The 14,779-nt window shown below is 40.4% G+C and overlaps 1 protein-coding gene across 6 annotated transcripts in view; it reads left to right on the top strand.

Annotated features, from left to right (window-relative positions):
- The window catches only part of WDFY4 (WDFY family member 4), a 146,595-nt gene that overhangs the window by 55,193 nt on the left and 76,623 nt on the right, over window positions 1-14,779 (top strand). For all 6 annotated transcript variants that reach the window (XM_075758329.1, XM_075758328.1, XM_075758327.1 and 3 more), the window contains 13 exons: window positions 71-162; window positions 1,154-1,253; window positions 2,050-2,255; window positions 2,857-3,026; window positions 3,587-3,712; window positions 4,182-4,343; window positions 4,454-4,651; window positions 6,174-6,291; window positions 6,838-6,995; window positions 7,437-7,675; window positions 10,058-10,167; window positions 11,097-11,288; window positions 11,851-11,990. In XM_075758329.1, the coding sequence (XP_075614444.1) occupies window positions 71-162; window positions 1,154-1,253; window positions 2,050-2,255; window positions 2,857-3,026; window positions 3,587-3,712; window positions 4,182-4,343; window positions 4,454-4,651; window positions 6,174-6,291; window positions 6,838-6,995; window positions 7,437-7,675; window positions 10,058-10,167; window positions 11,097-11,288; window positions 11,851-11,990 (2,011 nt within the window). The remainder of the gene's footprint in view (window positions 1-70; window positions 163-1,153; window positions 1,254-2,049; window positions 2,256-2,856; window positions 3,027-3,586; window positions 3,713-4,181; window positions 4,344-4,453; window positions 4,652-6,173; window positions 6,292-6,837; window positions 6,996-7,436; window positions 7,676-10,057; window positions 10,168-11,096; window positions 11,289-11,850; window positions 11,991-14,779) is intronic.

Raw genomic sequence — 14,779 nt, 5'->3', positions numbered from 1 at the left:
ACTTGCATGTAATCTCAATTAAATTAATGTCTTTCTGCTGACCAAAACTGCTTCCTTCTTTCTCTGCAAGGATTGGATTGTTCCTTGTTTACACTTTGAAACCTTCTTCTGTGGATGAAAATCAGATTTGCCTGGACAGTGTGGCTGAGATGCCTAATGAAGGTGAGGAGCTATCTTTGGTGTATGTGTTCTGATAGATAGCTAAAGTAATTCCCCAGGGCAACATAGTGCTTCTGCCTCCAGTGGCAGGAAGAGACACAATTCAAATTATTTCATCTGGAAAGCGACAGGCTCCATTGAGGTGACCTGAAATTGTGGGGAAAACTTATACTGCTACAAAGGCCTGATGTGAAGAATAGAGAAGTGACAGTCACTGTGTACGTATCTGGGAAAGGCTGACCTACTGCAACATCCTCATCCTGTTAAGGGAGTTCCCCGTTTATCCTCTCTCTGCTAATAAGGCACCAGTACCTGCATTGTCTAGAGTCTACACAATGTTGAATTTCAGATATATACAGAGATGAAGGCCATTAAATTGAAATTGCACCAAAACTAACATACTGGGCTGTTACGAGGAATAAAATTTCACTTGACATTCTGGATTTTCTGTGAAGACTTTGCTATGCTTACAGTTGTAGCAAATAATAATGTGGAGCTTTGCACCTTTTAAAGTAGCTGTGTATTTATGTCAACTTTATGTGGGGGAACTTCCAGTCAGTTGGCTCTTTCGTTGTGATCTTTCAGTTGAGACTACATTGGTTATTGCACCTCTAAACAATATATTATATTAAGGAGACACTCATAGCTGTAGTTTATATATATGGACATTGTAGCTAGGCAATACAAGTCAGATTGCCTGTTTACATTTCCGTCTCTAGTTAACCTGAGATTGCTTCCTGTCGATTGTTATTCAACATATAGTCTGGGTGAGTTTTAAGTAACTCTGAGGAGATGACTTTGACAATGTAAGCACTGGTCATTTCTGATGTTAGCAGGAATTCTTATGTCTAAAATCTGATATCTGCATCTTTTTACTCTACAAAAGACTGTAGAACTTCCTGGGCTAATCGGGTGCAAATGAGGTTGTTCATCAAAGCAATGGAACATGTGTTTTGTCTCTTCATTACTCTTTATTACTTTCTGATATTTGTAGCCTTAAGCCAAACATCTGGAAAGACAATCTGGCTTCGAAACCAGTTACTGAAGATGCTGTTAGATGTAATGCACTCAGACAAACTTCATCTGTCCTCTGAGTAAGTAGAAACAATTTAGGAAGGTGTGGGTAAGTGTTTCTGTTTTCTAGATTTCCTTTTTGCTTGGACCAGGACTGAGCACACTGAATATTTGAGTCTCCACAAAATAGTAAGAAAGAGCAGACTGGATTCAGAGTTATTTTTTGTCACTGATTTGGCGTTCACACAGATGTGTGATCAGATCACACATTTCATCTCCATTTTAAAAAAGTTTAAATTTTTCAGAAAATGTCTGAGAGGAACTCATATATTGCTGTTTCTTCTGCATTGCAAGGGTTGAAGAAATTCCAGCTGTTTTTGAAAATCCATTCAATTTAATGTGGGATTACTTGCACCCCACTATCTTAACTATGAACATGCAGTTACTATAGTTTTACCTTGTTTAACTGAAAGGCAGAGTTCATAGTGCTGAGTGCTGTAACTGTACATTTTCTTTAGTTAACATATTTTGGACTTCAAAATTTAAACTGTAATTTTGAATTTCATAGGTTGAAAGATCTAGTCTGTGATGTAGTTTACCTCAGTTATTGATGCACACTCTCAGATGGACCTTCATGTTAATGATTTTTTTTGCCTGATAACACTATAAGGTTGGATTTAGTGGGAATTAAGTGGCTTGAACTGTGTGGGTGAGCATTACATCTTTGTAATTCTGTGTTGCTGTATGCTTTTAATCAGATTTTTTTCTAGAGAAACTTGAGCTTCTAAATCACTTGGAGATAAGTTTAAATAAAATCTCCTTTCTGTCTTCTACCATGTCTCCTTCCATGTGTTTTCATTACCCTGTTTGTCCTAGGGAACTAGAGACGACATTTTTGGCGCTGGGGCCAGACTGGTTTCTGCTGTTCACACAGAGCTACCTGCACTCTAGCACAGTTGTACTAGGAATCAAGCTACTTCTGTGCTTCCTCCACAATCGTTTGCTGCTGAACAAATTCAAGGAGGGGATAGTGGCTGGGCGCTGGCTGGAAAACAGCTCTGCAGGGTTGAGTATTCTAATGGGTATGTGTTGATTTAATGCTCCCAAAACAATCCCTTGATCCAGTTCAGTGACAGGAGATCACTGAAGTAGGTGATCAGAGAATTCCCACTGATCTCAGTAAACTAAGAACTGCTATTACTTTCTAGGGCAAGCTTGTCCCAAGTACTTCAGCTTTTCTGTGCTGAAGAGTGGAAGGCCTTGCTTCTGCCTTGCACAATAGTTGGCATTTCTGATTAGCAGTTGCAGGGAGACGAGCCTTTTTGTCTTGCATAAAATCAGGCTAGTTGATAAGTCTGTGAGGTGTTCAGATGTCAGCTTGTGCCCTGAAACCTTTTGTTTCTTTAAGGTTTGTTCAGCTTGCTTTTTGATAACTAGGCCTGTGGTTCTGAGAAAGCGAAGAGAAAGGAAGAAGAATAATTCAGGGAGAATCTCCTCTAACAAAAGAGATAGTGGGAAAAATTGCTATGTTAGTCTGAGGAAGTTTTGTAAACTGTTGATGTTGCAGAGTACCGAGTGGCCTGGGACACAGACAAATGAAAATAAACTTGCATCAGTAATACTTCCTCTGATATGGCATTAATTTTTAGACTCTTCCTCAGAATGTTTTCTTTTTCTTTAAAGATAATTTAAAAACTCATCCTCCAGTGGCTGACAATGGCTCCTTCTTGATTTTTGGATTTTCTGTGTTGCAAAGATGTCTGACTGATCATGTCCACATCCCTGAGATCTACTTGCTTGTGGCAGGGCTCTTTCTGGCAACTCCACTGTCTGAACCACCTGAAGCAGCCAAGGTAAGAGAAAGAAAAAAAAAAGCGGACAAGCATGAAGCTGCTAATGCTTTACTACTTTGACATTTTGTGGCCTTTTCTGTGAGAGGATTCTCAGGCAAGTTAACCCTACTTGGTTTTTGTGATAGTTAAAATTAGTCATTCATACTTTTAAAATTACGTAAGTTAACTTTGATTTAAGGAAATTTGTATTCAGAACAAACTTATTCATGCAGATGTTAAATGCTCTTTAACTGCTGTACTTTAGAAAGTAATTCAGATTAGCTTCCCTGTCCTTACATTGTCAAGATGCATTAAAATCTCAGAATTCGTGGATTTGGGTACTTTACCCCAGTGTCCTGAGAAGCCATGAGACATTTTTTGTCCTGGGAGTGCCAAAGATATATTTCAGAAGAGGATGATCCATCAGTGCTATCCTGGGGAAACACATTTAATAGGAGGGGGAGGAACTGCTAGAGTGATGATATTTTGTTTTTTTCCTGATGTGGAGAGAGCAGGCGTTGTTCTTGATGTATCATATATAATTCCCATCTCTTCTTGAGATATCTCTTTTCCTGTTGTAGAAAGATCTTGAGTCTATGCTTCAGTGGATCTTGCAGAACCACCTTACAGAGAATGTCCTCAAAACTGGGTTGTGTGCAGAGGCAGCTTCTTTACTGCTGGAAATGATTAGAGTCACTGTGGACAAGGTAAGCATTTTGTTGCAAGGAAAATGCAGCGTGAATGGCAGAATAAACTGCCTGAGAGTGTCAAGTGGCAGTCTTTACCTGCAACCCCTAGCCTTCCTCTGCCCTCACAGGGCAATACTGAGCATAACAATAAGCAGGTACTTCAAAGCATCAGCACAGCTATCAGCCTGGTTATGTTACGTAGCAGATGATGTAATGGGCTCACGTTTAAGAACTTCTGAACACAGAGATGGATCTTACCCACAGCACTACCCATTTCATTCATTTTTGATGATGAGGATGCCACCTTTCTGATTGGGTGTGTCTTCAATCTACAAGCTGGGATTTGGCTGCTTGTGACTTTCCTGGCTTCTCTGTGGCTGTGTCGTGTTTGCTTAGTTGCTTAGGAATACCTAGAGAGGAGTGAAGACAAGCTTACATGAATGAGAGGAATGTTGCCTTGACTAGATGCACATTTGTCTGTGTTCAGCCTATTGCAGATGCAGAATCCTCCTGGGAGATTGCCTATCCAGGGAATGTTATCCAGTTTCTGTGCTTGATCTATCACAGTTATACTCAGGACCCTGTGTGGCACTGTCCTGACTTCTTGAAAACTTTGGCTATGGTGGCTTTCCATTCTGGACCACCCAAGGTATGTGCATCTGAGCCAGCATAAGCCCTTCAGATCTGAGATGGGTTGCTAGGAGGAAAAATCATTTTAAAGGAGATTAAGTTAAAATCCATTGCTGTCTGCTTCCACAGGGAGGCTCTGGAGGCCTTTTGACTCCTGATGGTCCAGCCATTGCTGAAGGGAAAGGTTGTGTTGATCCCTCCTCTCTCCCACTACTACCACACCCTGCCAAGAAACAATTGTGGGATCTTGTGCGAGTCCTCCTGACGGACAGCCTTCTCAACGTTCCGGCAAACAAACAAGGGCATCCACTTGAGCTGCTTCTTGAGGTGTCTGTTGTAGTCATCAGGCTTTGGTGCTCTACTTTGCACTGGGGGTGGAAGGACAGGAGGTATCCTGCTAGTGGCCTAGTGAAAAAAGTGCTAATAGTGATGAAGAGGTGTATTGAAGTCAGCATTTTCAACAGCCTGGGACGACAGCTCTTAGAGAGCATGCACTACATCCTGGCAGATCTGGACAGCCTATTTAGTGGAACAGAATTCCTACTTTTTGAACAAGGAGGAAAGGCCTTTTCTGCCTTCTTTGCATTCATGTGAACTAAGAAAATGCTCCCCCTTGACAACAATAAAGACATTTTTCAGGCAACATTTAGTGCTGAAGTAAGGTGTGAAAAAATTTCCTGTTTCCTTGGTGATACCTGCTTGTCATTACAGCAGCCCTTGAATTTGTTGAGAACAGAAGATTTCACATGGAGCATTCCTATGTACTGATTTTTGAGACAACAATGTCTTTTCAGTGCTCAAATAAGCCAAAAGCAACTGTCCCCACTTTTAGTACGGATTAATACAAGCTGTAGCAGCCAACGCTGGATTATGGATTTCAACCACTCAAAGCAATGGAAAGAATCAGAGTAGTCTGAAGAAAGGGAAAGTTGAACATTTAGGCTTCAGGTCCGAATTGTCAATAGTTCAGGTGTCCCAAATATGAGTTCTGATGCAGACTTAGCTTAGTAATACAAATAGTAATGAGCATAAGCTTGACTGCAGCTGTCATGAGTTAAATCATCTTACAGAGCAGCAGTTCCCTAAAGGTTTATACAATAACATCTTGAGGCTTGGTACAGTTTAAAATAGAGGATGGCTATTCTGACTATCTGAATCCTGAGCCTGCTACATGGAACTGAAATTCTCTGAGGGCAAGATCTCTTGGGAACCACCTGTGAACCTAGGTTCTGGCCCTGTGCAAAACCCTGCTTTTGTGTTTGGTGTGCAGTGGGCAGCTGTGCCGGCTATCAGCTAGAGAGCATAGACCTATGTAAGGCTTCCTGTTTTCCCAGCTAGGGTATGAGGTTCTGCCATCTCATGTGCTGCCCAGTAACTGTCCACACATGCACTCTTGCTGACCTCTGTATGAAAGGTGCTGTGTTGCCTTTTCATGGAGGACTACACCAGATCTCTGCATTTACGTGTTACTGTGGATTAGCTGTCACAGATAACTTCTCAGCTTGCAGCAGCTGATTCATATGCCTACACCAAGGGCTAAAGCGTGCAAGTGAGGTGGAGTAGTTGTCCCGGATCTTTTTGTGCTTTTTTCCCCTCCTTTTCCTAACATAGTTCCTAGGTGTTTAAGGGAAATGTTGGACGTTTTGAATCATCTCAGAGTGTACTGAGTGTCTCTTGGAATTTCTATTTGCTTCTTTGAGCAAAACTTTTACTGCATCTGAATCTGACAGGCATAATCTGCCAAAGATCTGATGAAATCAAAGGCCTTTGAATAAAGGCTGAAAGCAAATTTGAGTCTGATTTCCTGGCAGTTCTTCTGCCATACTAATACGTATATGTCACTATATAGGTTTCTCCAGAGGATGCCACCAGTGAGCAGAAGAGACGTTTTCAGACAAAAGTTTTGCTGTCTGCTATGGACGTCTTCCATGTTACCAGCCAAGGTGAGGGGAAAACAAGACCAAGAGGTGAGTGGTGAGAATCATATCATTAGCTAGCTGGTATTTAGCATGTAGCTGTAATTGCTAGAAAAGTTTGGTAACAGTCGCTAGAAGGACAGTCCAGCTCAGCAGGCTGGACTGTCCATTCACTCCTGCTGTAGGCCAGTTTGCATAAATTACTGTAGTTTCACCCTTTTTCTCGAGAGCCTCTTTGCTTTTTTCTGTCTTTTTCAGAAAAAATTCTGAATATTAAAGAAATCTAGGTTTATCCTTGGGTATTTCTAGAAACAACCCTGATAAAGGAGAGCAGCAACAACTAAGTTGAATCATTAGTTAGACCAGTCCTTCATGATAGTCTTTTAGTGAGATTGGTTCTGGTTTTAGGATGGGGCTGTAATTTCCAGTCTGAGTAAGGTATTTCTGCTAGACCTAGAGTTCCCTTAGACATATCCCAACTCTGAGACATTATGGCATGAGACTTCCTTTTCAGCTCTGGTAACCACACATATCACATCATTATTTTTTGCATTTCAGCTTGTTTTGGAATAATCAACCTTCTTGTATCCTCTCTAGGGACCAGTGACCCTCATGGCACTTCAGAATCAACTGCACCTGTATCCATGATAAATATTGTTTATTTTGCTCAGAAGCTGGTTGAGAAGCTGAACAGTAGAATGTTTGCTGCTGACCCCAAGCAAATCCTGATCTTCACTGCCAAACAGATTATGAGGGTGAGTCACATGAAATTTTTTTCCAACTGTTATCAACATGTTATAATGTGCTGTTTCACACTGAGGTCATGATACCACAATTCTCAAGAAGATGGCTGTCATCCATTTGGTGATTGTGATTATTCCTGTTTTCTTGCATGAGCACATAATAGCTCTAAATGACAGAATTAGATGGTGCAGCATAAAGAAAGGATAGTTAGCTCTTCTGTGCCACTACGTGTTAGCTATGTACGTGTTGTTGAACAGGAATCAATTAATCTCTTCCACAATTCCAGGGACTTCAGCAGAAATACAGAAAAATTGAATTTGTATCTAACAGGTAGTTCAGGAGAATATTGCTGAAAGAAGTTTGCACCAGCTAAAATGAAGTGAGAGGAATGGATCCTTGGGGAGAGAGTTCTCTAAGCAAGCCAAGTACTCTGCTGTTTTGTGTTTTCACAGGTCTTAGAAAGCTCCGTTTCTCAAAAGGAAGTTTTCCTCAGTGCCCTGTACAGCTGTCTAAACAGAGCCATCTTATACTGCCTATCCAGACCACAACAATCGCTGCCTGAACAGTTTAATATCCTGAACACTCTCAATGTCGTGCAGGAGCAATGGGACGTTATTTTTGCAACTTACAACTCAAATAATAATTTTGTCATCTGCCTAATGCACTGCCTTTGCCAACTGAATTCGGGGAGGTACAAATGTTCATCTCAGTATAATGTTTGCTTACATCTCTGTGCTGTTATCTCTGGGAGCAGGTGCAGAGGGGGACATTTCACAAAACTTTGGCAACATGCATTTTGGGGAATTGCTAGAAGATGAGATTGAGCTGCATTACAGCTAGACTAAGGATTTTGAATGTGGTATATGTACTGTATCCTAGCAAGCATTTGACCCATTGGGCTCAGTGCTCTGGGGGTTTAAAGCGACATTCTGCTTTGAATAGGGCAAACCTTCCACTCTGGTTCAGTGTCTGCTGAAGTGGCAGAGTAAAGGCAATTGAGGGAAGATGGCTGTTTTCCTTATACACTTAAAAAAATGAACAACAACAGCAGAAATGTTTTGATGTATTTTTTTATCATTTAAGTTGGACAAAAGGAAGGTTGCTAATGTGCTCAGTATTCTGGAGACAATGGATTGTCTTTCAGCAAAAAAGTGGAAGGGATAAACTGTTCTTCAAACTGAAGGCTGGTTTTGCCTTGAAATACTAGTGAGCAGAAAATTTCCTACCACCTCTCTTGCTCAGAGGCAGGCTAGTATGTGCGTGTTTGGATGTAATAAACAAGGCATAGTAGATCGTAATAACATAACACTTAATTCTATTTTTTTTCATTTTGAAGAGGGTGTTTCATTTCAGAGACACCCAGACAAGCTTGCATGTTTGTCTAATCAGAATGCTTAAATTTGCACATAGGTTTAATTGCTACTCTTTATTAACCAGAACATCTGTCTTGTATCTGTTTTACTCATCCACCATTTCCAGCAACTTACTTCAGAGTAGTAACTGCAGTTAACAAGCTTGAACTGATTTCAGTGGAGTTGGCTCACATGCCTATCATTAAAATGAGAGTCTGGAAATCTTCCTGGGCTGTGAGCTAGAATCACTCCACAAGCATGCAGGTGGCCATTCTCAGAGACATCTGCATGGGCTACTTTAGGGAGATGTTTTTTTCTGATCCAGCGACTATTCTTGTGTGGGTACATTTAAAACATATATAAAACTGTGCATGGATCTTGTGAATCTTTCTGTTAATGGTTATTGTTACTTGGATCTGAGCTGCAAAGTCCTAGTCGTACTGAAGCTGGGAGTTTTGCCATTGATTTGGATTGGGCTAGAACATCCATACCCACTCTGTTTGCTATTCTTACAGGTGATGTATCAGAGGTGCTCTTACTGGGGAGTTGTTTTGGAAACTATGTTTTGTGAAAAGAAGCAAATATTGACTAGTGTTTTATTCTAAACTATGATGATGTTTATTTCAATGAAAATCTTCAATGTGCATTGAATCCATTAATATAGTATCACATCAGAAATGAGCTGCACTTCCTGAGGTTTTTTCTTGATCGTTCTTAGTCAGGTAATTTCCAGGCCAAAACTATTGAGATGGGGTAAGTGTTGCTTCTATGTAGCAAGAGCAGAAACATTTTTTAACAAATAAATTGCAGAAGCGTTGGTGTTACCCAAAAGCCAAACTAGCAAATCCAGGGAATCAGAACTGTGATATTTAAAAGAAAATCAGAAATAAAAATGGCAGCTTTGCATCCCTAAGAGATCTGACTCTCCCATGTAGTAGTGCCTGTTTACAATTGAAAGAATGTAGTATGTTACTAGTGGCTAGATATATATTATTGACAGCACTTCTGTGACCAAGTCCACATTGGATGCCTTAACTAAGCCTGTTGCATTTATTGTAGGTATTACTGCTGTGCTGAAATTCCTGGTGTCTTTTACCTACTGACTGGTAAATTCTAACGCACACCACACCCCCAAAGCAGCAGTAAATCTTTTTGGCAGTGGTGATGTCCTCAATTATAATCTAAAGTTTGCAGCTTTTTTTTTTGTGCTGAGTGCTTTATAAACTGAATGAACAATCATTGGTGCAAAGAACTTAGACTAAGTAAGCAGTTCAGGTGGAGGGTATGGCAAGGCAGTGTGTCCCCACATAATGAGAGATACTTCTAGTGAAGAAATTCAGAGCAAAGAGATGGCGTACAAGATGCTGAGGGGAGGTGTAAGAAAACTGGATGCAGTCTGGCTACATCAGTGCAGCTCTCTGTGCCAGATACTTGAGATGAATGGTAGATACAAGTGCACTAAGAAGTGCAGGGATAAGGCATTTACAACAGAGTGATCCATAGGATCTTGAAGACTGCTCCTTGACTTTGAAAACCAGACTGGCAGTGGTTTAGTTCTCATGTCCTGTAAATCCTGCAGTATCATGTGATTGGTGTAAGTCTTTGAGACTGGAAATGTTGATCGAGTAGGAGTGGATGTGAAGAAAAACCTTTAGCTTTTTCACTGTTCTCAGTTTGTTATAAGTTTGGTTTCCTTATGTACCTTTTTTTTTCTGTCACAGCTTTCCAGAAGGTTTTGGGGTGGATGCAAAACCAAAGCTAGCGTCATATCATCAAATTTTCCTTGCACCCACTGAAGAGGAAAAGGGCAGCCTACCTACTCCAGATGATGGTAATTTATGGCACATGTTGCCTTTGGCTTATAGAGCAGGAAAGTGCCTGGCCTCAACAGTTATCAGAGCTGCTTGTGCAAGTGCTACTTAGTCACATATTCAGTGTATAGGCACTGCAGGCATAGTACAGAGAAAGGAAAGTTGTGCTAAAAATTGCTTGTTTGCATCATACCTTTTTATTCAAAATTCACACCCCACATCTTCTGGAGATCTCTTCCCAATGTTGAGGCCGGTGTCAGTGCCTAGATATATACTATCTGTAGCTCTATTTCTTTTTTCAAGGCCTATACAGAGCTTGTATCTGTTATACACAGGAAGAAACATTTTGCTCTTTTAAGAGAAACACTGAAAAAATTTTGGGCTGGATTCAGTGTGGGGGCTGTCAGCTGAACCCTACAGAAGAGTGATGCTCTTATTTTCTTTTTATATACATTGGCTTTGGTATGATGCAACCAACTAAGTCTGATTTTTCAGGGAGATACAGCAAAATAGCTCAGCATTTCCTTGAACAGCATCCTGCTGCTGTGAGATTGTTTCATGACTTGATTACCTTCGCCACACCATCTCTAATGATGTTTGGCAACATAAAGGCATGTCCTTTATGTGCTTTAGCATTCGATGTATGGTAAGATCATCAAAATTCTGATGAGATGGTTTTCCAAGGCAGAAACCAGTTAGAATGATCTGTCACTCCTGCTTGTTTCTTTCAGGGAGTTGAAATACAGAAAACAGCAGGACATTTCTTTTACTATATTAGACTAACTAGTCTGGCTTAGAACCTGTGGAGGCAGTAGAAAAATGGAGCAACTCCACTGACTCCAGCTGTTACTCTGGACGAGTGCTGTTCTAAATAGATGTTTTTGCTTTATCTGTTGCTTGACTTGTTTCCAAAAAAAATGATTCTTCATTTGTTTCTTTTGTTTCCTAGTCCATCAGGAGATTCTGAGAACAGTAGAAATCATCTGGAAGCAGCTCATTTCTCAGAGGCGCCAGGCTCTGGAGGACACTTACAAGATGGATCTTTCTGTAAAAGGAAATGACAAAGAAAGGGACATGAAGATAATGGAGATCACCCCTTTATGGGAAGAAATTATGACAAAAGCTTGGCAACACTTGATAGGTCTCTGTTCTTTTATGGAACACTCACTGTAGTAAGCAAAGACATTGCAGTAAATGTAGCACTTATGCAAAGCCACTGATTCCTTGATTTATACCCCACCTCTGCATGTCACTTGCTAGATAAAGCAGATTCTCAGTTTCTCTCATCCAGCATTGTGATTGCTTTCTGTGTCATGCCCCTGCCCTTCTGTAACCACCTGGTGATGTTGTAGGGCTTGTGCTGTACTGCAAGAAAGAGAAATCTCCTTAGACAGTTGTATCCCATAGGAGAATTTAGCAGGGAGGATGTTTGGGTGAAGTGCATTCCAATGTGCGTAGTGCTGCAGGGATTCAAAGTTTATGTCTGTATAATGAAACTGATCTATGGCAGACCTCTGTAAGGCTTTTAAATAGCCTTGAGAAGTACCTGTTAATTCAATGCTCCTCTTACAAACAGAAGGACAATCCAGCTGGAGCGAGACACTGTCATGTTGTTGTGTTGTGTAACAGGGGTACAAACCCTCTACCTTCCCACAGGCATAACTTCAAGTCTTACAAGCTTTTTTGTCTGTTCTGGCCCACAGCATCTGAAAAGAAGCTTCTCCAGAATAAAGCAGGGTCAGGCCTGTCACAGAGCAAGCACAGTTCCTGGAGTGAAAGCCTCTCTTCAGCTATTAGGTTGATGCCTGGCCGAAACACAAAGGAGATGGCATGCAAATCTGAGGTAACTTCTGCTCTTTGTCTTCTCTGACTCTGTCACCAGTCTGCCTTGGATACGACTCTGGAGAGTTTGTCTGGGCTTGGGAGACTTCTCAGTATGCCTGTTGACATATTCCGTTGTAAACTAGACGCTTATTGCAGTAAAGGTTCTTTTTCTAGACTACTAGAAATAATCACTAAGAAATAGTAATTGATCTGAAGAATTTCAGTTAGCAGCCTTAACATATAACATACTAATAAATACTTACTGCATGAGGCCTAGTTATTGCACTTAAAAAGAAAAAACTAAGCAACCCGTGTGTTTGCTCACAGGGCTCTGCTTGGGTCAGAACAAGGTGAGGAGATGCTGGCTTTGCTACTTTGGACTTATATTGCTCATGTAAACCTTGTCCTTCAGACACTGAGTTAGTAGAAAGGATCAGGTATTACCATAGTACTGTGCTTTCATTTTCTACTCAATATGAAGTATTAAAAGTCCAAATTTTAGTTTAGCCTCAAGAAATAAGGAGACAAGTGCTTATATAAACCAGAGATCAGTCTGGAGGGTACGCAGCATTCCTACTGCCAGCAATGCAGTTGGACTATCTTTTCCGTGTGTGAAGTCCTCCTTTGCTGAGAGGACCATTTCCATGTTTTTGCTGGGCATTTGTCAAGAATACAAATAAAAAGTACTGGTTCGATGTTAACTTGTTTGTGTTAGGGCTAGAGTAACCAGTCATAGGGTAGGGCAGCAGTGCAATGACAGAATAGTCAGAGCTTTGGACTGAGCTTGTGTTGTTGCAGTTCTGAACATATTAAGGTATTTTTTCCTCCTGTTGAGGAGACAGTAAGTCTGTTACAGCATCAGTTTAGGGAGTCTTAACCCTCTAGCTCAAGCTGTAGCAGGTTGCAGCTTTATCCCCAGTGATGACTGGTTCACTTCCAGGTGTGTTGATCAGGAAGGCTATGATACCCAAGTACTGTGTCTGATAGTACCTTACTGAGCTGCAAGTTTTTTCTCAGCATGCCACAGCATCCTTCTCATTCCTTAAAATCACTTTGCTGCTTACAGAGTGAGCAAGTTCTTCCCAGGTACATATGTAGACTGTGATGTCATACTACAAGAGCATCGACTATTTGCCCTGGGGTCTGTTTAATTATTTTTTAAAATTAATTTTGATTATTACAGCTGATTACACCTCAGTGAGCAATGTAATTGATATTTGTAAATGTATCCCAAGGAACATTTTGTACAACATGCTTTTTGCTGTTGAAGGTTAAAGACTCTGTTATTGGTTTTTCCCTAAATATGCCCACATCATTAGTTCCTCCAGTGAAAAGGTTGCCATCTGGAAAAGGCAGTGCAGAGACATTATTCAGGCACAAGTGCATGAAATTGGTGTTTCTGCATCTTCTGTCTCTCTTCTGCAAGGAAGCGGCTTGTAATTAAAGGAGCTGGGTTTGGAGGAAACATTACTCATTTGGTGTTATTCCTTATCATGTCAAGGACTGACAGCTCCACAGCTCTGATAAATTGTTCCTCTCAATGAGATGCAAAGCTACAGTTCCAAATGTTGTTCTCCACTCTCTCTCTCCCCCTTTCTCCCTCCAGCCTATCTTTGAAAGAGTTTGCACTTTTCAGAGATATGAAATCTAAGAGAAAGGAAATTATTTTTTGCTCCTCAACAGCCCCCTTTCTTTGTACATTTCACAAGCAAGGTATAAGGTAGGATTTTCAGTATCAAAGGAAGCTGGGAGCACAAGTTACATTAAAGGTAAATGGTATTTTATGCTTCTAACTCATATTTTTTACCTCACTTTGGTAGTCACTTTAAAAAGTGCTGTAATGTGATTTTGTATAATTTGTTGTGTTTCAGGTGTCTTCAGTATTCACTCAGGGAAAAATCTTCAGATACTGGCCTCTGTCTTCTGCTTCTAGTTATGGACCTATGTCCTACAGCAATAGGCACCTGGTTGAAACATTGAGATAAAAGGAAAAGTGGCAGTATAAACTACATAGTGAGAGACAAAACCTTTAAATCCCATAGTAAAATAAAAACCTTTGCATTTACTGAGAGCTAGGCACGGTTGTTCCTAACTGAGCAAAACTATTAAATTTGAGAAAAGTGCAGAAATTCAGCCAGGATTTCAAAGATTTGTCCAGTAGAAAGAAGAAATGATTTGGTTACTGGGTTATTAATTTGATTCCTCTACTGACTGAAAATAAAGAAGTTTAAGGAGTAGTAGCATTTGCTGCAGATTAAAAAATAATAAAAAATCCCAACAAACAAAATACCCCCCTTAAAACTATCAACTTTTTCCCTCCCTTTTTTTCCATTTACAAGATAGCAAGAGTGCTTTTGAAACCCAATCCTCAATCTGGAAAAAAAACCCAGCAAAATTCAAACTATTTATTCCAGCAAAAGATCAGGTCCCATATTTCTGCTGCATTTTCAGGACCTCCAGCATCAGTGAGGCCAAGTCCCTGCTATTTGGTGGCAAATGTCAGAGTTAGCAATCAAATGCAGCTGTGTTTTCCCCATATTTCTGAATCTACTTTGCTATCATGCTCTGTTCTGGGCTTTTTCTGGAAGGCATGATATTTCAGAAAGAAGAGTATGATCACATTTCTGGTAGTAGAATGGTGATGATTTGCTCTATTAATTGCCATTTCTTGGAAGTCTGTGTAGCCATGCAGGAGCAAGAGGAGCACTATACAAAGTCAGATTTTTTTAATGCTTATAAGTGACAGTGTTGGATAAATTTGTCAGCAAGAGGGTCTATAAGACTGAATACAGTACCAAAGGTTTCCAA

This window comes from Balearica regulorum, chromosome 7 (genome assembly GCF_011004875.1).
Source record: "Balearica regulorum gibbericeps isolate bBalReg1 chromosome 7, bBalReg1.pri, whole genome shotgun sequence".
Lineage (NCBI taxonomy): Eukaryota > Metazoa > Chordata > Aves > Gruiformes > Gruidae > Balearica > Balearica regulorum.
Note: the sequence above shows the minus strand (reverse complement) of the source record. Positions and strands in the feature narration are given on the sequence as shown.